This window comes from Cottoperca gobio, chromosome 6, assembly GCF_900634415.1.
Source record: "Cottoperca gobio chromosome 6, fCotGob3.1, whole genome shotgun sequence".
NCBI lineage: Eukaryota > Metazoa > Chordata > Actinopteri > Perciformes > Bovichtidae > Cottoperca > Cottoperca gobio.
In genome coordinates, this window is record NC_041360.1 from 19,466,011 (window position 1) to 19,483,487 (window position 17,477).

A 17,477-nucleotide genomic window follows, 5' to 3' on the forward strand; every position below is an offset into this window, starting at 1 on the left:
AGGGAACATCATATGGAGTTACATGAAGACTTCCTTGTTATGCACTTTATCTCTGACCTGTTAAACCCCTCTTGTCTACAGTTGTGGGAGACCATACATCAGACTGAGCCATGGGGAGGGTTCTATAGACAAGGGAGACAGGATACCACGGTCAGGTACGCTCTCAGTCTTCTTTCTTACTATAACCACCACTACCACCAAGCAGCAGGTTAAGAGTGTTAGTGAGCATTTTTACTATTTCACAGTAAATGGACTGCATTTATATAGCGCATCTCCAATCGATCACTCAAAGCACTTTACAACACATGTCAGCATTCACACAGAGTCAGAGGCTACCATATAAAGTGTACACCAGCTCGTCAGTAACCATTCACACACACACACACACACACACACACACACACACACACACACACACACACACACACACACACGCACACTTCCTCTCGAGTGAAATGTGTATGACATGCAACAAAGTTCCCAACATAGCAATCACTGAGATGCATCAGTGTTAATGAACAAGAGCACTCACCATCTCTGGGACTTTGGGAGTTGCAAAAAATAACCGGCTATGACAAAGTGGGATTAGGGGGAAGTGGATATACCCGAGAAGTAAATTCAACACTCCTAAAAAAAAAACCTGACGATATAAATCAGTTTATCTGCTTCCCGTAGGCCGCAGCGTGACATCTCTTTGTTTCTTTTTTCTTTTACTAGCAGAGGACCAAGTGATGGTGTCATCAGACTATGACAGCACCCACGAAGCCAACCACAGTGACAGCAGTGATGTAGCACATACAGAGGAGGACACAGAGGAAGGAAAAAACCCTGCTCAAAATGTCATTCTCCACCCACTAATACCTCCTGAGGTAAAGTAAGGCAGAATGACTGCTCATACATTATAACTCTGTTAATGTAAAACAGGAAACCTACAACTTATGAACGTTGTGTTTATTTTGTCTGACCACTTTCCTTCTTGTTACACAGGACAAACCAATTCTGGCTCCAGAGCCGTTAGTAATGGAGGACTTGCAGCCATTGATGAGTCAGCTAAATAATTGGAACTTCCCCATCTTCAGTTTGATGGAGAAGACCAATGGGAAATGTGGACGAATACTCAGTCAGGTGAGCACATCTGTGAACACCAATGATAATGCTCAGAGGTCGGAAAGAAGTGTCAATAAAACTATGTATTATTTGCTTAATGATGGAAAAAATGTCAGCAATAAAATGCTTGAAAGTAATACAAACTGCTGATATACTTAGTGACATGTTTAGCTTTTTTGCATTCATAAATGAATAGACTAAAATGTAATTGCATAGTTGTATTTAGAATACCACAATCTGGTTATTTATTAATTACAATTGAATGATTGTACCCCTTTGATGTGTTGATTATCCAAGTCTGGGGATGTTCACAGACTATTTGATTGTTGTGTTTCAGGTCTCCTACAGGCTCTTCGAAGACACCGGCTTGTTTGCGACCTTCAAGATCCCTGTAAATGAATTCATGAACTACTTCCATGCCCTTGAGAATGGTTACAGAGACATACCATGTAAGCTTGAACATCTCTCGTGTGTTTTACATTTTGCTTCAGTTTATTTGCGTCTGCAACAGTGAAATCAGCCACTAGAGGGAAATGTCATACCGTCATACGTACTGTATATGACCGTGTGAAGGCTTTATGTTGTTACAAGGTACATTACATAAGCAAGCTAACAGTGCCCCCTGGTGGAAACCATTATGCACAATGAACTGACTTTTCTTTCCGGACAAAGATCACAACAGGGTCCATGCCACAGATGTGCTCCATGCAGTCTGGTACCTCACTACGCAGGCTGTGCCCGGCCTGCCCAGCCTCATTACGGACCACGGCTCTGCCAGTGACTCAGGTGTGTCCATTGGTACATGCATGCAGACATTTGTCCTGCTGGGGGTGCTGGTGTGTATGTGAATCTATCAGTCCATAAAAGTGTGTTTGAAGTTGTCACATAAGAACACATGAGCTCTCAATACCCTTTTATTCGGTTTTTCTAACTTTTGTTAAGCCAGTTATTACCATAAAGACTGTCTATATGTAGGCCAGACTTTTTTTATTTAGATTTTTCCATCTGCCTGCAGCTTTACTGTGAGCCATCTCATTAATGTCGGAGCATCAAACCTGCAGGAGTGTGTGTTCTTATCCTTCTCACAGTTTGTCTTATCTTACTCAGGCTTTTGGCACTTGCATTTACGTATCAAAAACTATTTGAAGTCTGGAACAGCATGAAATTGCAGGCAGATTAGAGTTCCCTCTCACCCATATTTCCATAACCTCATTTGTATGCCTTACTAGGGCCATCCCTTTGATCCACATATAAGTGGATTTGAATGTTCAAGTGTGTGTTTCTGCGTATGTGTGCTCTAGAGTGCGTGTGGTTAGGCATGTGCACATAAAAGTGCATGTCTGCTTGTGTAAATTCTGCCACCCTGCTCTTCACCTTCCTAACTTTGTCTGTTCCCCTGCGGCTAGACTCCGACAGTGGAATAACACACAGTCATATGGGCTTCCTGGTTTCAAAGACCTACACTGTGTCAGAAGATGGTTACGGCTGCCTGTCAGGCCTCATACCTGCTCTGGAGCTCATGGCCCTTTATGTGGCTGCCGCAATGCATGACTATGACCACCCTGGGCGGACCAATGCTTTCCTCGTGGCCACCAGCGCCCCACAGGTACTCGTGCTATTCAGACTACAGTAGAGGAGAGCATCTGATTAAAATCATTTACTTGAGTTACAGACTTTTTTTGTTGTTGATCATTTGATTGCCAATTTTCACTGTCAAACTTCACTGAAGCTGAAACAAATCATCAGTTTTTGACAGCATAGTCCGACATTCACCAGTCACAGTAGCTGCTCGGTGCTTGTCAGAAATTGACAGGCGTTGAGGTTGGATTTGTAAAGTTTTTTGAGATCTATGGAGTATTTTGTGTCTAGGCATATCTACTAAATGTAGAGGAAAAGGCTGTCATAATACTGAAAGATACTGAAATGTAGCACTATGCTTTAAATCTTTCCGATTTCTTCCAATGTAATAAATGTTGCTAGAGTTTACATTCCAGCAACATTTGAATCATCTACATCACACAGGCTCTCTTATTTTAGTACCGTATGTGCAGGATTGCTGGATTCATATATAGATATTTCTCTACCTGTTTATGTAAATGTAAAAGTGCTTGTGTGTTTGCAGGCAGTGCTCTACAATGATCGATCTGTTCTGGAAAACCACCACGCTGCCTCAGCCTGGAACCTCTTCATGTCACGGCCAGAGTACAACTTCCTCGTCAACCTGGACCACGGAGAGTTCAAGCGTTTCCGTTTCCTGGTCATTGAGGCCATATTGGCCACTGATCTGAAGAAGCATTTTGACTTCCTGGCTGAGTTCAATGCCAAGGTAGTTCTGAAAACATAATTGTTTTGACATTAAATATTGAAAAGATGTGACTTTTAGATGTGAAGAGTTTATGGTGATTAATTCACACCATGAACTTTAAAACTTCTCCGTTTGTTTTTTGACCTTTAATATAAGTAACTTTAGGTGTTTGGTATTATACAGCAGGTCAATGCTGGGTTATGAATACGAATAAAGTCAAAGATTTTCATTTGAATAGTTATTTTATTTTGTTGTCTTTGGAAACTAGATTGACTGCATAATAAATTGTCTGGTAAACTTTGCACGGCAGCAGCGTTCTTTAGTTTTATGAGTCAAATGTATTCTTTAGAGATGCTTGCCATACATTCATACCTCAGCTCTAATAATATTGAAAAACACTTTATTGAAAGGGAAATGTCCAGTGGTTTTCGAAGAACAAGTCCGTTTGTGCAGAACATTCGGCACTTGCCGAATGTTCTGCAACATGTTCAGTCAACAACACAAAGCGCCCTGCCGCTTTTCAAGAACTCATTTCGGTGCAGACAGAATGTTGGCTTTGGATTTGAGGATCTTGGGTTTTTCCATTGTGAGCATTAGTACAGTGGTGGTGCTCGATGGCCAGGGCCTGTCAGCTAGCATTGAGCTTGCTGGCTTGGCAGCAGAAGTAACGACAATGTCTCTGACTGTAGTGCACCCTGCTCTGCTCTTCCTGGAAGCAAATTAGCTTTCTGTGAAGTATCAAGATTTGCACTGGGTCTCTCCAGCTTCCTTATTATGCTAGAATGATAAGACTCTAGGTGCTCCTTCTCCAGATCTGAAGCTCATTAAGCATAACTAGAGATAACAAATTGATTCAAACATTGTTAAGATTGATGCAAGCTTTAACTTCATGTGTCTGAGTGCTGCCACAAACTGTATCTGGTCATGACATATTTAAAGCATAGTCATTAAAAACTTCTACATTTTTAAACAAAGCAGATTTCACCCCAGGAAATAGTCTGTACCTCATAATATAGGTGGAAGTCCTCATTGCTTTTGTGTCACCCAAAGTGCATTCCAGTGTTGCTGCTTGCTGCCTGATTAATTAACCCACTAGACATTAATATGAATACACAATCTTTGAACAACAGATGAATGGCATTACATTTACATAATATCTGCATATCGCGTGATGTATCTGCCAACATATCTGAATATGTTAAATGTCAACATGTCTGTTTGTTGATCCCCTAGGTGGGAGATGATCCATCCACAGGTATTGACTGGTCTAACGAGAATGACAGGTTGCTGGTCTGCCAAATGTGCATTAAACTGGCTGACATCAATGGGCCTCTGAAGTGCAAGGACCTGCACCTGCAGTGGACAGAGGGCATTGTCAACGAATTCTATGAACAGGTGTGTCAACCGTCTCTGATGGAGCCTTAGACCTCGTTTGTATTTTCTAAACTAAAGATTAATGTACTGTCATGTTTACGTGCAGGGGGGAACACAACATCACAAACACCTGCGCAGTTAGACACAATTACATTTCATTACAGGTCATTTAGCAGACGCTCTTATCCAGAGCAACTTACAGTGAACTAACTACAGGGACAGTCTCCCTGGAGAAACTCAGGGGTAAGTGCCTTGCTCAGGGGCACAATGGTGGTACTGAACTCACAACCATCTGGTGTTATATTTGGAAGCACTAGACCACTAGGCCATCACCACCCAATACCACAATCCAATACAGTACCTCTGGCAATACTAGATCATACAACTCGTTTCCAGAATAGTTTCACCATGGTAAAAAATTAAAAGTGAAATTGATATACGTTCACTTATCGTTTCAGTTTAATTAAAGTTTTTCTTAAAGGGTATCGTTTTTTCTTTAGTTTCAGTTTACCATAATAACCCTGACTATAACCTATTTTATTCTGAAACCGTTTAGGTTGACTAAACAAGACATAATTTCAACGGTATGTAACACAATATCAATGCCTGACAGCTGCAGTGTAGACATATCACATGACCTGAAACTTAAACAGATGGTTGTCATAGACAAAACACAGACAGACATTACAAGAATTTATTTGAAACTTTAAAGCAGTGTGTGGATGTGCATGTTTGTCTTGTGAGGATCCTCATTGACATAATGTATTCACTATCCACAAACCCTACCTTGAATGGTGAGTCTGTCCATAATTCCCATTAAAAGACAAAACCAAGAATGAGTTGATCCTACTAACATGTTTTGTCTGTGTCTCTACAAGTCTAGTGCAGCTCATGACTTTGTGCCATAGACCTCTATAGCTGTCCAAAAACTATTAAAACACATACAGTCAATGAGCCACACTCTTACGTACAGTACACCGTCCTGGTGCTATAAATACTCACTAGCCCACCTAATGTGTATTATTCCGCAGCTGAAAATAGTCCCCAAAAAATACACTATCTTCTCCTGTATGAATTACATTTGGTAAAAGAAACTACAGTGGCCGGCTGTTTTTCTTCTTCTTTGGTTTTCAATGAAAGTTTTTATTTGTGATGTTTTTTTTGTAAAAAAAAGCAAACAAGCTAGGGCAGTCGGAAAATAATCACTCACACGAGCTAATAAACACTAACTTTGGTTTTGATCTTTTCATGGGATTTGTTTAACAGCAATGGAGAGTGAGGAATACAGACTATTGCAAACCTTATCCTTAACATGCTTTTCCGAACCATTGTTCTACATTCAACCCTAAAACCAACCTCTGATCCTTCACTTTAATCAGATCCTTGAGTAAGAACCAAACAGAATGTCCGTACTATGCAAATGTCCTCATTCGTCAGACCTAAAAATCTAACTGGCGATATACACACACACACACACACACACACACACACACACACACACACAGGTGGTAAATATATTTAAACTACTTGAATTTCTCACATTGTTTTCTCTCGAAGCAGAATGTTCTGACAAACGTATCAAATACTATTTAAAGTTTTTCAGACAAATTCCTTCTTTTTCGTCTCAAACCCCATAAAAGCAGGAACAGAAACTGAAATGCTGACCTCATCTCTTTAATGTTTCCTCCAAGTAGACTTTGGGCTTCAGGCTTGATTTCTTTTCTTTCTTTAATTAGTTTTCATTCAATCTTTCTAACATATTAAGATAGTAATGGCAGCGCTCCCTCCAAGAGATGTTATTGTGTGAGGAACTGTCATAACTCCATGATGAGATTTATGCAACAGTCCAGTTATGTATTCTACTTTTGCATTATGAATGTACATGTTATTTACATGAGCCAAGGCAACAGTAGAGATAGTAAAGGTTTCTTGTAGTTTTGGCTGTAAGAATGGGCTTATGATTCACATGTATGCTATGTATATCTGGCTTTATTGTCAGTGAATAAGTGTAATGCGTGACCTCATTTTTAATATAAATTAAATGGCCACTTTATTAGGTACACCGGTACAATGTCTTGCAATTCAATACAACAGCTCTGACATAAATTCTACATTTACAAAGTTCATAATGTTGACATTGACACCGGAAATGAACAAGTTCAAGTACATGTTATTATTGAGGTCATGGGGAAAGGTGGTATTGTACTGGACTACATTGTATAGAGAGTTGTTTCTAACTTACAAACTATGAATACAACACTAAAACATTTTTTATTGATTTAACATCTCTATGACTAAAAACTAATATAGGATTAATAAAAGTAGATTTTATGGCACAATAGCCGTATTGGATTGCAAGTGTCCACAGTGTACAGTGCTGCTATAATCAACTGAATCTAGTCATGCCTACAGTCTAATGCCGCTTTCAGTGACCTTTGTTACAGCATGTCCCCATGGTACTGAATGGTTGCTAATCTCTGCTAATGGCCTCTGGGTCAGGTCCTTATGTTCCCCACTACTTCAGATAGGTGACACAACCAGCTTGTTACAAGCCACTCTGAGGTCTATTGGGTGGACACACACAGAGTGCGGGAGCCTTGAAATGCTCTTCAGTGACAATAGTTTTAGGGTTGCTAGATGTGGTGACGCAAACAGGCTGCCCAGGCAACTGTCATTCAGCTGGAGCATGATTACACTGACAGCCTTGAGAGTTCAACAACCTTGAGAAAAGCAGCAAAGCAATACAACTCCTCCTCAATATAGAACATGGTCAGGCATCTATATAAAGCAACATCATACACATATACATCGCTTTGTAATGGAACACAAGAAAACATGTCGACAGAGCCTTAAGGATGAGATTTGTTCACCAGGCTGACAGGCTTTCTGAAATTGATTTTGATCTGGGTATCTTGAATCTGTATAATACTGGATGAATCTCTGGGCTTACAGAAGCTTACACTTATACATACATGAAATCCTACTTCCAAATACGAACAGTCTTGTGTTTATTTCGATAGCTCAGTTATAAGGACCACTGTATTCATAACACAGTTACATTTCTCAAAGACATGAAACATTCATTTTGGAAAGCTAAATTTGCAATGCATCTGAACTCTACCCATCTGTTCAGGAAGTAGTCATGGTGACAGCTGGATCTCATACCTCCCTCCTCCCCTTGTTTTTTTTTGCTTTGTTGTTGAGACAAATAATATATATAACATACAGTGAAACAACATATAACATATACGGCACATACATGATCACGTGATATGACCAAAGCTACACAAATAGATCCACAGACACACACACACACACACACACACACACACTCACACTCACACACTCACACACACTCACACACACACACACACACACACTCACTCACACTCACACATACTGTACAGAGATAGGAGAATGAGACAAAACAAAAAAGCAATAATTATAATATCAATAGTTTCAATAGTTTTAGAAAATGAAATATATATAATTTGATAAAAACATCAGTGTAATGAGGTCCTAACTGGGTCAATACCAGTTCACCGAGTATAGGAACAGCACCTGGGGAGGGGAGGGGGGGGGGGGGGGTCAAAACAGGCACCGCATGGTCTCACCCGCGAAGCGCCGACCCCACAACCCATGTCCGCTCACCTGTCAAAAGGTTCCAACAAGTTGCAGATCTCTTGATGTCTCTCACTGTGCTTTACATTAGCTGCTCGCTGCTCTGCAGGAACAAAGACATGCTCCTGTAAAGTGTAGGGAATGACACTTGAGGTCAGTTACCAAGGCAACTAGGAAACCTTGCTATAGCTGTTGTTCATTGCCGTCCATCCAGACGTCATAGACACACACATGCTGCTGCCCCGCAGCCTTCCCACTATATTCTATATTCAGCCGTTTCAAACGTTATCAGGCCATTAAATGACCTGTTATCAGTGGATTTCACAGTTCTGTTAGATTTAAATTACGTTAGGTTTAGGTGCAAATATATACATGGTTAGGTTTAGGAAAAAGCTCATGGTTTAGGTTAAAATAAGTAGTCTTACGTTTGTTACGTAACATAATGCATGGGGTATATGTCACGTGGGGAGAATATGAGGACCCAAATGCAAACTGGCAGACGAGGAAGTTAAAACAAAAGGAGGGCTTTATTCAAAAAGGTAAAAGTAAACTGAAAAGACAAACCAGGATGACACGGGGAGCATGAGGAAGCACGGGGAGCACGGGGAGCACGGGGAGGCACGAGGAACCATCAACAAACAAGGGTGACACATGGATGAGTGAAACTTCAAAATAAAACAGGAAACAGAAAACCAAGATCATAACAGTATATACATTTTGTACGTTAGTCAAAGTGACTCAATTTTGACTTTTGGTTTTACACACGACAGTCCTATGCTTGTTTGACTCATCCCTCCCCTTCCTCCTTCCATCCCTCATCCTGTCTTTATACTACGTCACCGGACTTCCTCTTTTGCTCCCTTAATAAATACTACGGCCGCTAGAGGTCATCGCCTTCTTGCATTCGTATCGTTGAGCAACTATGTAAATAGATGATAACGTCATTCTGAACCTACCTGTAGGTGTTACAAGCCCCTTCAATTCGAAGTAGGCTTGTGCCGATAGGCTTAACATCTATCCCACGTATTCACTCTGGCCTGAATGACTCAGTTCTTTTGGAATAGTATGTGTGTTGAAATGTGAATCAGGCCATGTATTGGCATTCATGCACTAATGTAGGTCATGCTTTATGTAGGGCGATGAGGAGTCCAGCCAGGGCCTTCCCATCAGCCCCTTCATGGACCGAGCGGCACCACAGTTGGCCAAACTCCAGGAATCGTTCATAACACACATCGTGGGACCGCTGTGCAACTCCTACGACTCAGCCAGCCTCATTCCTGGACGATGGGTGGAACCCAACCCAGAGGGAGAGGATCCAGAGATAACGGAGAATGAGGAGGAGGAGGAGGAGGAGGATGAGGATGAGGATACTGCAGAAGAAGATGCATCCACCAGCTCCGAGGCATCACGTAAGCACTATGGTTTAAAACAAAGCTATAAACCTGAAGTAGTGGCGAAAGCCTAAACTGAAAGTGATTATGTAGAATGCTTTTGTATAACAATTGTTTGTTATTGCCATTTCTTCTGTTTATATGGATTTGATTATACAACGTAATATACTGCATTAAACATATCTGTCTCCTCTGAACAATATGAAATTTAAATTGCAAAGCCTCTGATCACAATGAGAACTCATTGTGATCATTGTAATTTCAATTTATACAACATATCCATCCTTCCAGCTTTAATATTAATATCAAATAAAGAAGCAGAGATTAAATATATTTCAGATGGCTGTGAGCGTGGTGTGTGTTATGAACGTGACACAAAGGGTTGGACTCAAAAGCAACGACTCAAGACAATGTTTCAAAAGTAAAAAGATCTTTACTCAAGAACGTGCAAATACAACAAAAAATCACTCATATGAGGAAAAAACATGAACTAAACTAAACTTGACTAAAGGCAAAATTCTACAATGGCTACTTGATTCAAAAAACGCTGGCTCTCTTGGTGGCAAAAACACAAGACGAACTGGCACAGGACAAAGGAAGACAAGGACTACATATACACACACACACATACACACACACATGGTAATGGGAAACAGGTGGCGACAATCAAACAGGCGGGAAACTCACAAACAGGAAGTGCTCTGAAACAAGAGGGAAAGGTAATTACAAAATACAACAGAAAGTGCAATGACAGACAGTGCATGACGAGACTAGACATGAGTGACTGTAACTTTAAGTGAACAATGAGAGAAGACTAAACATAATCTAAACAGACTATAAACTAAAAATAAAACATAATACATTAACACACATGACGGGATGTTACAGTGTGTGTGTGACACTGGTGGGGGCATTTGGAAGTGCTCTTGTGTAATTGTGCAGCCCCTGTCAAAAAGGTCGGACCACGTAGTCTGACAGATAGACCAATTACTGTTCAGGGGCTGGAGGCAGTGGGTTTGCTTGCTGATGAGTGACTGCCATTGTAAGGTAATTTTCTACTTGGGCTTAAATGTTCAATGTGTAAGACATGCCAGAAGAACATTATGTAAAAGTTGTCTATGTGTTGTGTTGCAGAGATATTTACTGAAATCAGCAGTTTAACTGACTAGCTCCGCTCCGTCCAGTCTTGTAATACCACTTGTTCCTCTAGAGGCGATAGTGAGTCACTGTAGCTCCAGTCTGCCCTCAGACCAGAGGGAGAAGAAGCACAGCTGCCTGACTTGCTTGTCTATATATATTACAGCCATGTTCCTTGTCTGTTTTATAGTTTGTTTATTGGATTACATTCAAAGTGACAGAAACAAGAAATCAACCCTCCCTTCCCCTCGTCCTCATATCTGCCAGGAGGCTGTTTCGCCGAGTATTAGCTGTCGGCAGCTCTGGGAAACGACGTAGCTTCAGTCATCATTTAGCTCGAGTTTAGCCCACAGCACCGGGAAACTTCAAACTCCCTGTTGCTGCCTTTACACAGGCCCACCAGTGCTCTGTGACTCCCTGGCTCTGGGGCTTGTCCTGTCTGAGCTCAAGTCTCTTCGGCCGCTGACTGGAGCTCCGTCTGACGGAGACGACTGCCGAGTACCGGCTCTGATGACCTCTCTCCTCCCCCAGGGGGCTGCTCTTCTGACTAGCAGCGCCACCGGGAAGACAAGACAAATAAGCGGGACATTTCTAGTTTCTGCCACTTTGGATTTAGTCCAATAAACAAACTAATGTAACGTTACACAGACTACAGTCGGTTAACATTAGTTCCCAGTAAACACAGATGGACCCATGTGAAGATTAAATATAAACATTAGAGATTGTATGGACCCAGTTTAGAGGTGAAATACTGCCCCCAATTGTATTTGGAGCAGGTGGCTCAGAATTACATATTGAACCTTTATATTGTCATCAAAAATGTTTTTAATCAAGCTTTTTTTATTTCCAGAGAAAGCAAGTTCTAAGAAGAGAAGGAAAGTCTTCTGCCAGATCACCCACCACCTGATGGAGAACCACGAGATGTGGAAGAAGGTGATTGCAGAGGAGGAGCAGAAACAGGGCCAAGGAGCAGAATCTGTCCATTTAAACAATGTAGCTGAGCCAATCCTCGCTATTCATGAGGAGGAAGAGGAGCCAGGCAGCAGAGAGGAGTTAGTAGAAGGAGAGGATCCAGAGGAGGGAGTGGAGGAACCAGAGTGGCCCGTGTCTCTGCAGGAGGACTCTAAAACGCCAGAGGAACCAGCGGACGGGGACCAACAGTGAAACAGCTCATTGGGAAATATGGCAGTCAGGGCAAGGATGTGAAAAAGTATTTCTTGTTTCAACTGACTCCTGTTTTTGCCAGCACATCACTTAGACACAACACTGTAGAAGTTTGGGAAATGTGTGCCTATACAGAAAAAAAACAGGGTGGGAAAATTTGTGCTTTACACATTTTATCTGAATATCTGGTTTCACCAAACGTTTAAAGGAGCTTTCCATATTGCAATACAGGATTATTTGTGTACTTTGGGATACAGACTCTTTTGCTACTGTCAAGAGAAGAGGAAGACTGCTTGCACAGACCTCAACCCAATGTGGTAACACAGGACTGCAGACATTTGCTGCCAATTTATACATAATTATTTTCTGAATGCAATTATATATAGACATCACAGTTACTTGTACTTGTGTTTCAATTTAAGCAAGAGTTTTTGAGGTCTCACATGGGCCATAATATGTTTTCTTTTTCTATATATGGATTATAAAGGGAGTCAATCAAATGAGGAACATTGGCAAATCTTTATTCCTTTCAACTTTTGCCAAAATAAATCACTCACACTTAGGCTTTAGCATATGAAATTAAATATGTTTTTGTTTTACATTTGTTGCCAAATTAAGTAATTTATATCTTTTAGATATAGTCGTATTACTTTAAGGAAGGAGACGCGAGGCTCCTTACACTCTGTATTTGCGTGTGTGTGTGTGTGTGTGTGTGTGTGTGTGTGTGTGTGTGTGTGTGTGTGTGTGTGTGTGTGTGTGTGTGCATGTTTAAATTAACAATTCTTCTTCAGAGGACATAGATAGATTCAGTAGATTTATTTATGCCATCTCTGTTCCTCAGCCCCAAGATAACAATAGTGGTCATTACAGGGTTCACTGTCCCAAATGTTGTAGTCCAGAGTCCTGCACTTACAAAGCAACAGAGGGTTGTTAAAGGGTTGAAAATATAAGTAAATAAAAAACAACAAAACAGGTAACCCTGCATTTATAAAACATAAAGAACCAGAAAGCATAATCTATTCAACAAAAGTCCATAAAATAAATAAAATGTCAAATCCTACAAAGGTCGTTGAAAATGGCCATAGGTGCACAAACTAATATACTTTCCTGTGTCTTTTCTTTGCAATGTTTGACTCTCTGACTATGTATTTGGACTCACTGGTCCTCATGTAAAAACCTGCAAATGATGCTGACCGTTAACCCTCAGGAAAACCTTAACTGTAGAAATTTAAAGTAAACATCTGTATCACCTGTGAGGACAGTAAGTTACAAATATGCAGGGATAGTAAGCTAGTTTAGAATATGTTCATAAAAGGCTGACGTTTATGTCACAACGCCCCACTTCTGCTTGGACTATTATAACATCTTTGCAGATGAACACAGTGATTCTGTCTGAACTCTTCTCCTGACACCTCAGGGAGACATTCATTCTCTCAGTTCAGAGCAGTCAGGACTCCAGAGTGCATCAGTTGGACTTCTTCTAAAAGTTATCTTTTTACAACAATGACATAAAAACATTGTTTCTAAAACTTGTAAATGGAATTTAACATAATGTAATAACATTACTGCACAAAGCTTGAAGTCATAGCCCCCTACTTTAAACTTAGACATGAGATATACCAATTACATAACCAACTGCGCAGTAGCTTGAGTAGGATGCAAAATGTCGCCGAAGAATATTCCACTTTTCTTTAATAATTCACATTTGCATAGAAAAAATGTTTGAGAGACCATAAGTAGATCTTGAGTTGAATAAGTAAAGTGTTGAGTTGGTGGATCAACTTTCTGTCACACTCGAGTGCAGTGAGGCAATAAGTAATTAATTATCAACTGCTACTCTTGTCAAATTCTCCTAGTTCTCATGACCTACATGCACACCTGAATATATTATGCACTGGTATCTCATCTCATACTGTACATTTCTTTATATAGAGATAGAGATAGAGCTTTCCTGTGATTGAAATAACATTGGGTGTAGAACATCATGTCCTTGTATCCCTGTAGATCATGCATTAACGTACTCTATTATCACCCAATGTTCCTGGCTGTGGTGAATAGCGCACTACATCCATAATGGCCTGTTAACTGCTGCCCTGATACAGTGTGGAGGGGGGGGGGGGGGATGAGGAACTCAGGAACTGCAGCTTAGGCAAGTTGACCCACTGATTAGAATGGCATTAGACAGAGAATCGTTTATATCAGACCAAACTTGTTAGCAGTCGCTGAATCAGAACCTTTTTGTTTTCCAGCCTCTAATGATCATATGTAGCCTCACTCATTGTATCTTATAAACAAAATGCCTGCTGTCTTCTGTATGCTGCCTGCAATTCATCCCTAATGAGCTATAATCCTCATTACAGACACAATGAATACATTTTGTTTGGCATTTTGAAAAACCTGATGAGATATCACCAATGTTATACAGGCAAGCGATTTCATTTAACACAGACATCTTAGATAAAGACAACGACAACACTTTCTTTCTATCATTCATTGGGATGATGTAACTTCCACTTCTAGTTTCTATGTCAAACCTCCAGGTTGTTCAACTATATAATTACATCAACTCAAACTCTCCAAAGCTCCTGCTTTGTGAATGTATGAATACAGAATACAGTGTGTGAAAGAGCAAGATAGTGTGTTTGCGTTTGTGTCTATTTGAGTTCTGGCATTGGCCTCTCTAATGTGACTCCTGTATCATCATTAACTTTTGAGTAAAGGATACTTTTACTCACAAGTAGAGGTGGTGAAATAATAATGAGTAAAGTGATGCAGTTAGTAGTTTTTCTCAGATGAAATTGTTATTCGCAGAAGGTCCTATAGCATATTTCTCCTTGTGCTTCCTCTTTGATCTGCCAAGTGCTTAGCGTGCAGATCAGAGATCCTCACTGGCAACAGTAGTTTAAACAACAGTAGCATTCATCACACGTCTCTCATCTTTAAAGACGATGGATTCTGTCCACTGTGTTAGTTTGTTGGTGATCTTTAAAAAAGAAGACGTTTTTTTTAGAGTGGACTATGTATGCATTTTGCCCCCAGTCACATCAGTCTTAAGTCAATACTTGCATTTGAGCTGATACAGTATATCAGTTTTGATAGTGTATTTTTTTATGTCTTAATTGGTTTTATTTGATTGTCATACTTATTCACACATGTAGCATAAATGTAACCATGGGAACCAAACAAGCTTTACAATTATGTAAAAGAAAAAAAATTGAGACGAGTATTTTTATATAGTTGACACATGATTAAATATTTGCTTTCTTCTCACTAGTACCTTGCACTTACCACATGTACTAATACTTACACAAGGAAGAATATGTCCAAATACACAGTATTTGTGAACGTAAAATAATTGATTTTCTTGCAGGTTGATGCTCCATTTTGTACAATATACATATATGCTGTACAGTAAAGAAATTTTAAAACTACAAAAACTCTTTTAGATATACATTATTTATTTTTACCATTTTGTAATTTAGACACTATACTGTAGCTTCAATATTGCCAGACTTACTGGAAGTGCCTATATTGGTATTATGTATCATACAGTGAATATATTTGAAGATCATTAGAAGTTGTCACAAACTGAACCATGTGGATGTTGTAATGTGAATACATTGAATTACAAGACTATAATTTCTGTGGTATCCCTGTGTCTGTGTTGTGTTTATTGTTCATCTTTTGATTTATATTTAGGATCTGATTTATATTAAAAATCTACAAAGTACATCATTACATTATTTTTCTTAAAATGTTCAGGTGCGCTGCTTCATCAGGACCATCTTTGTGCTTGAGTCTTGAACCTAGACTGAGTCTTAATCATTTCCTAATCTTTTTAAAGTGTTATTTAAGTGCAATTCTCATATATTTGTCTAAGTTAAAAAGGAAAGCCAACCACATACACTCCTCACGTTCCTCTCTGAGCACAGATGGAGTATGTTCATGTTGTATTAAAGAGGAGGGTATGAATAGAAGATGATGATTTTACTTAAAATATATATATATTTCATTTTTTTCCTAAATTGATTATGATTTAATTTCTTAATAATTATATTTCACTAATATAGAAAATGACAACAACATTAAATAACAGACAGTTGTGAACTATACCATCTGTGAAGCTAAAGGAAAAACGCATTCACATCCTTCCTGTTATTATTAAGACAGCCAACAGTTGGTGAAGAACTCCAAGTCAGGAAGTAACAGGGACACCAAAGACTTAAAGACCCTTGTGAAACAGGTAAGGATCATAAACATATATACTGTACATAAACAAGAGCAGTAAACTGCTGCACATGTGCACTTGTGTATTCTCACAGTTGGGATCTCTAATTAGACCAAACATGTAAAATGTTACTTACATTTTTTTATTCTCAAAAGAGAGCATAAGACAGATCATTATCATCATATCAGAGAGATATGGTGGTATGGATGGGCCATACCATAACATATACTGTGAGAGAAAACTGCTTTCACTCTAATATGTCTGTATGTACTGCGGTAAACCATTGTGGGCAATGATGAAGATTCAATTTGCAATGAAGAACCTTGTTTTGTTAGGTATTACATTACATTATATTATTAAACATACATTCCTGCCTTAATTAAAACATTTCTTAATTGATTTGCTGGAAGATGTATATATAGGCTGATATTCATGTTCAGTGGCAGAAGTCATAATCACAAAATAAGAATTACAATTTTGTGTCGGTGTCACTTTTACTGAGGTAACAGCCAATTCTGCATCTTATTTTGGGCGCTTAATAGGTTTTGTTTACCTGGAGAGAGAAAGAGAGGCATTATTCATAACAAGTGGGTCTGCTGTATATGGACCAGTTATCCCCATGGAAACAGAGAAACTTGAGAAACGAGGTCTGACCACCTGGTGTGTCAGGAGGCTCAACAGGGGAATTATGACCTTATATATAAAGCATTAAAGATGCATTGGCACCCACTTGTTTTTGTTGGCGTATTAAAATCTCTTATTTTCTTTCTTTTATGAAAATTGTCACTTTGAGGTGAGTTGAGGACAAATCTTAAACCAATGCAACAATCCAATTATACAAAGAACTGACCTCCATTTTTTCAAACTTGATTGAATCTTCACTGTTTGGAGCCTGTATGATTAGTTTTAATGAAGCTGTCAGGTGATAGTAGTTCAGTCAAACGTTGAACTTATTGGATGAGGATGCTAACACATTTCAAATTCCACTTCTTTACACAAAGTACAAGACTTAATAAAAAACGCAAATAAAGGTGGGTATAATTTAGTGGCAATCCCATTTGTCCTATTTTAACATTAATATTAGTGGGGTTTTTTAAGATAGAGGGACTATATTCTACAAACGCAGGTATACACGGATGAGAAGAAATGT

The 17,477-nt window shown here is 39.4% G+C and overlaps 1 protein-coding gene across 2 annotated transcripts in view; it reads left to right on the plus strand.

The window, feature by feature from the left end:
• Positions 1 to 15,749, plus strand: part of LOC115010098 (cGMP-inhibited 3',5'-cyclic phosphodiesterase A-like) — a 76,702-nt gene extending 60,953 nt beyond the window's left edge. Inside the window, exons 5-14 of one of the 2 annotated variants that reach the window (XM_029434507.1) lie at positions 82 to 155; positions 718 to 869; positions 988 to 1,125; positions 1,445 to 1,556; positions 1,780 to 1,893; positions 2,514 to 2,713; positions 3,230 to 3,433; positions 4,646 to 4,807; positions 9,543 to 9,816; positions 11,786 to 15,749. In XM_029434507.1, coding sequence (XP_029290367.1) covers positions 82 to 155; positions 718 to 869; positions 988 to 1,125; positions 1,445 to 1,556; positions 1,780 to 1,893; positions 2,514 to 2,713; positions 3,230 to 3,433; positions 4,646 to 4,807; positions 9,543 to 9,816; positions 11,786 to 12,099 — 1,744 coding nt within the window. In that variant the 3' untranslated portion in view covers positions 12,100 to 15,749. The remainder of the gene's footprint in view (positions 1 to 81; positions 156 to 717; positions 870 to 987; positions 1,126 to 1,444; positions 1,557 to 1,779; positions 1,894 to 2,513; positions 2,714 to 3,229; positions 3,434 to 4,645; positions 4,808 to 9,542; positions 9,817 to 11,785) is intronic. The other variant, XM_029434508.1, reaches the window with a different exon arrangement.
• Positions 15,750 to 17,477: the final 1,728 nt, after the last annotated feature.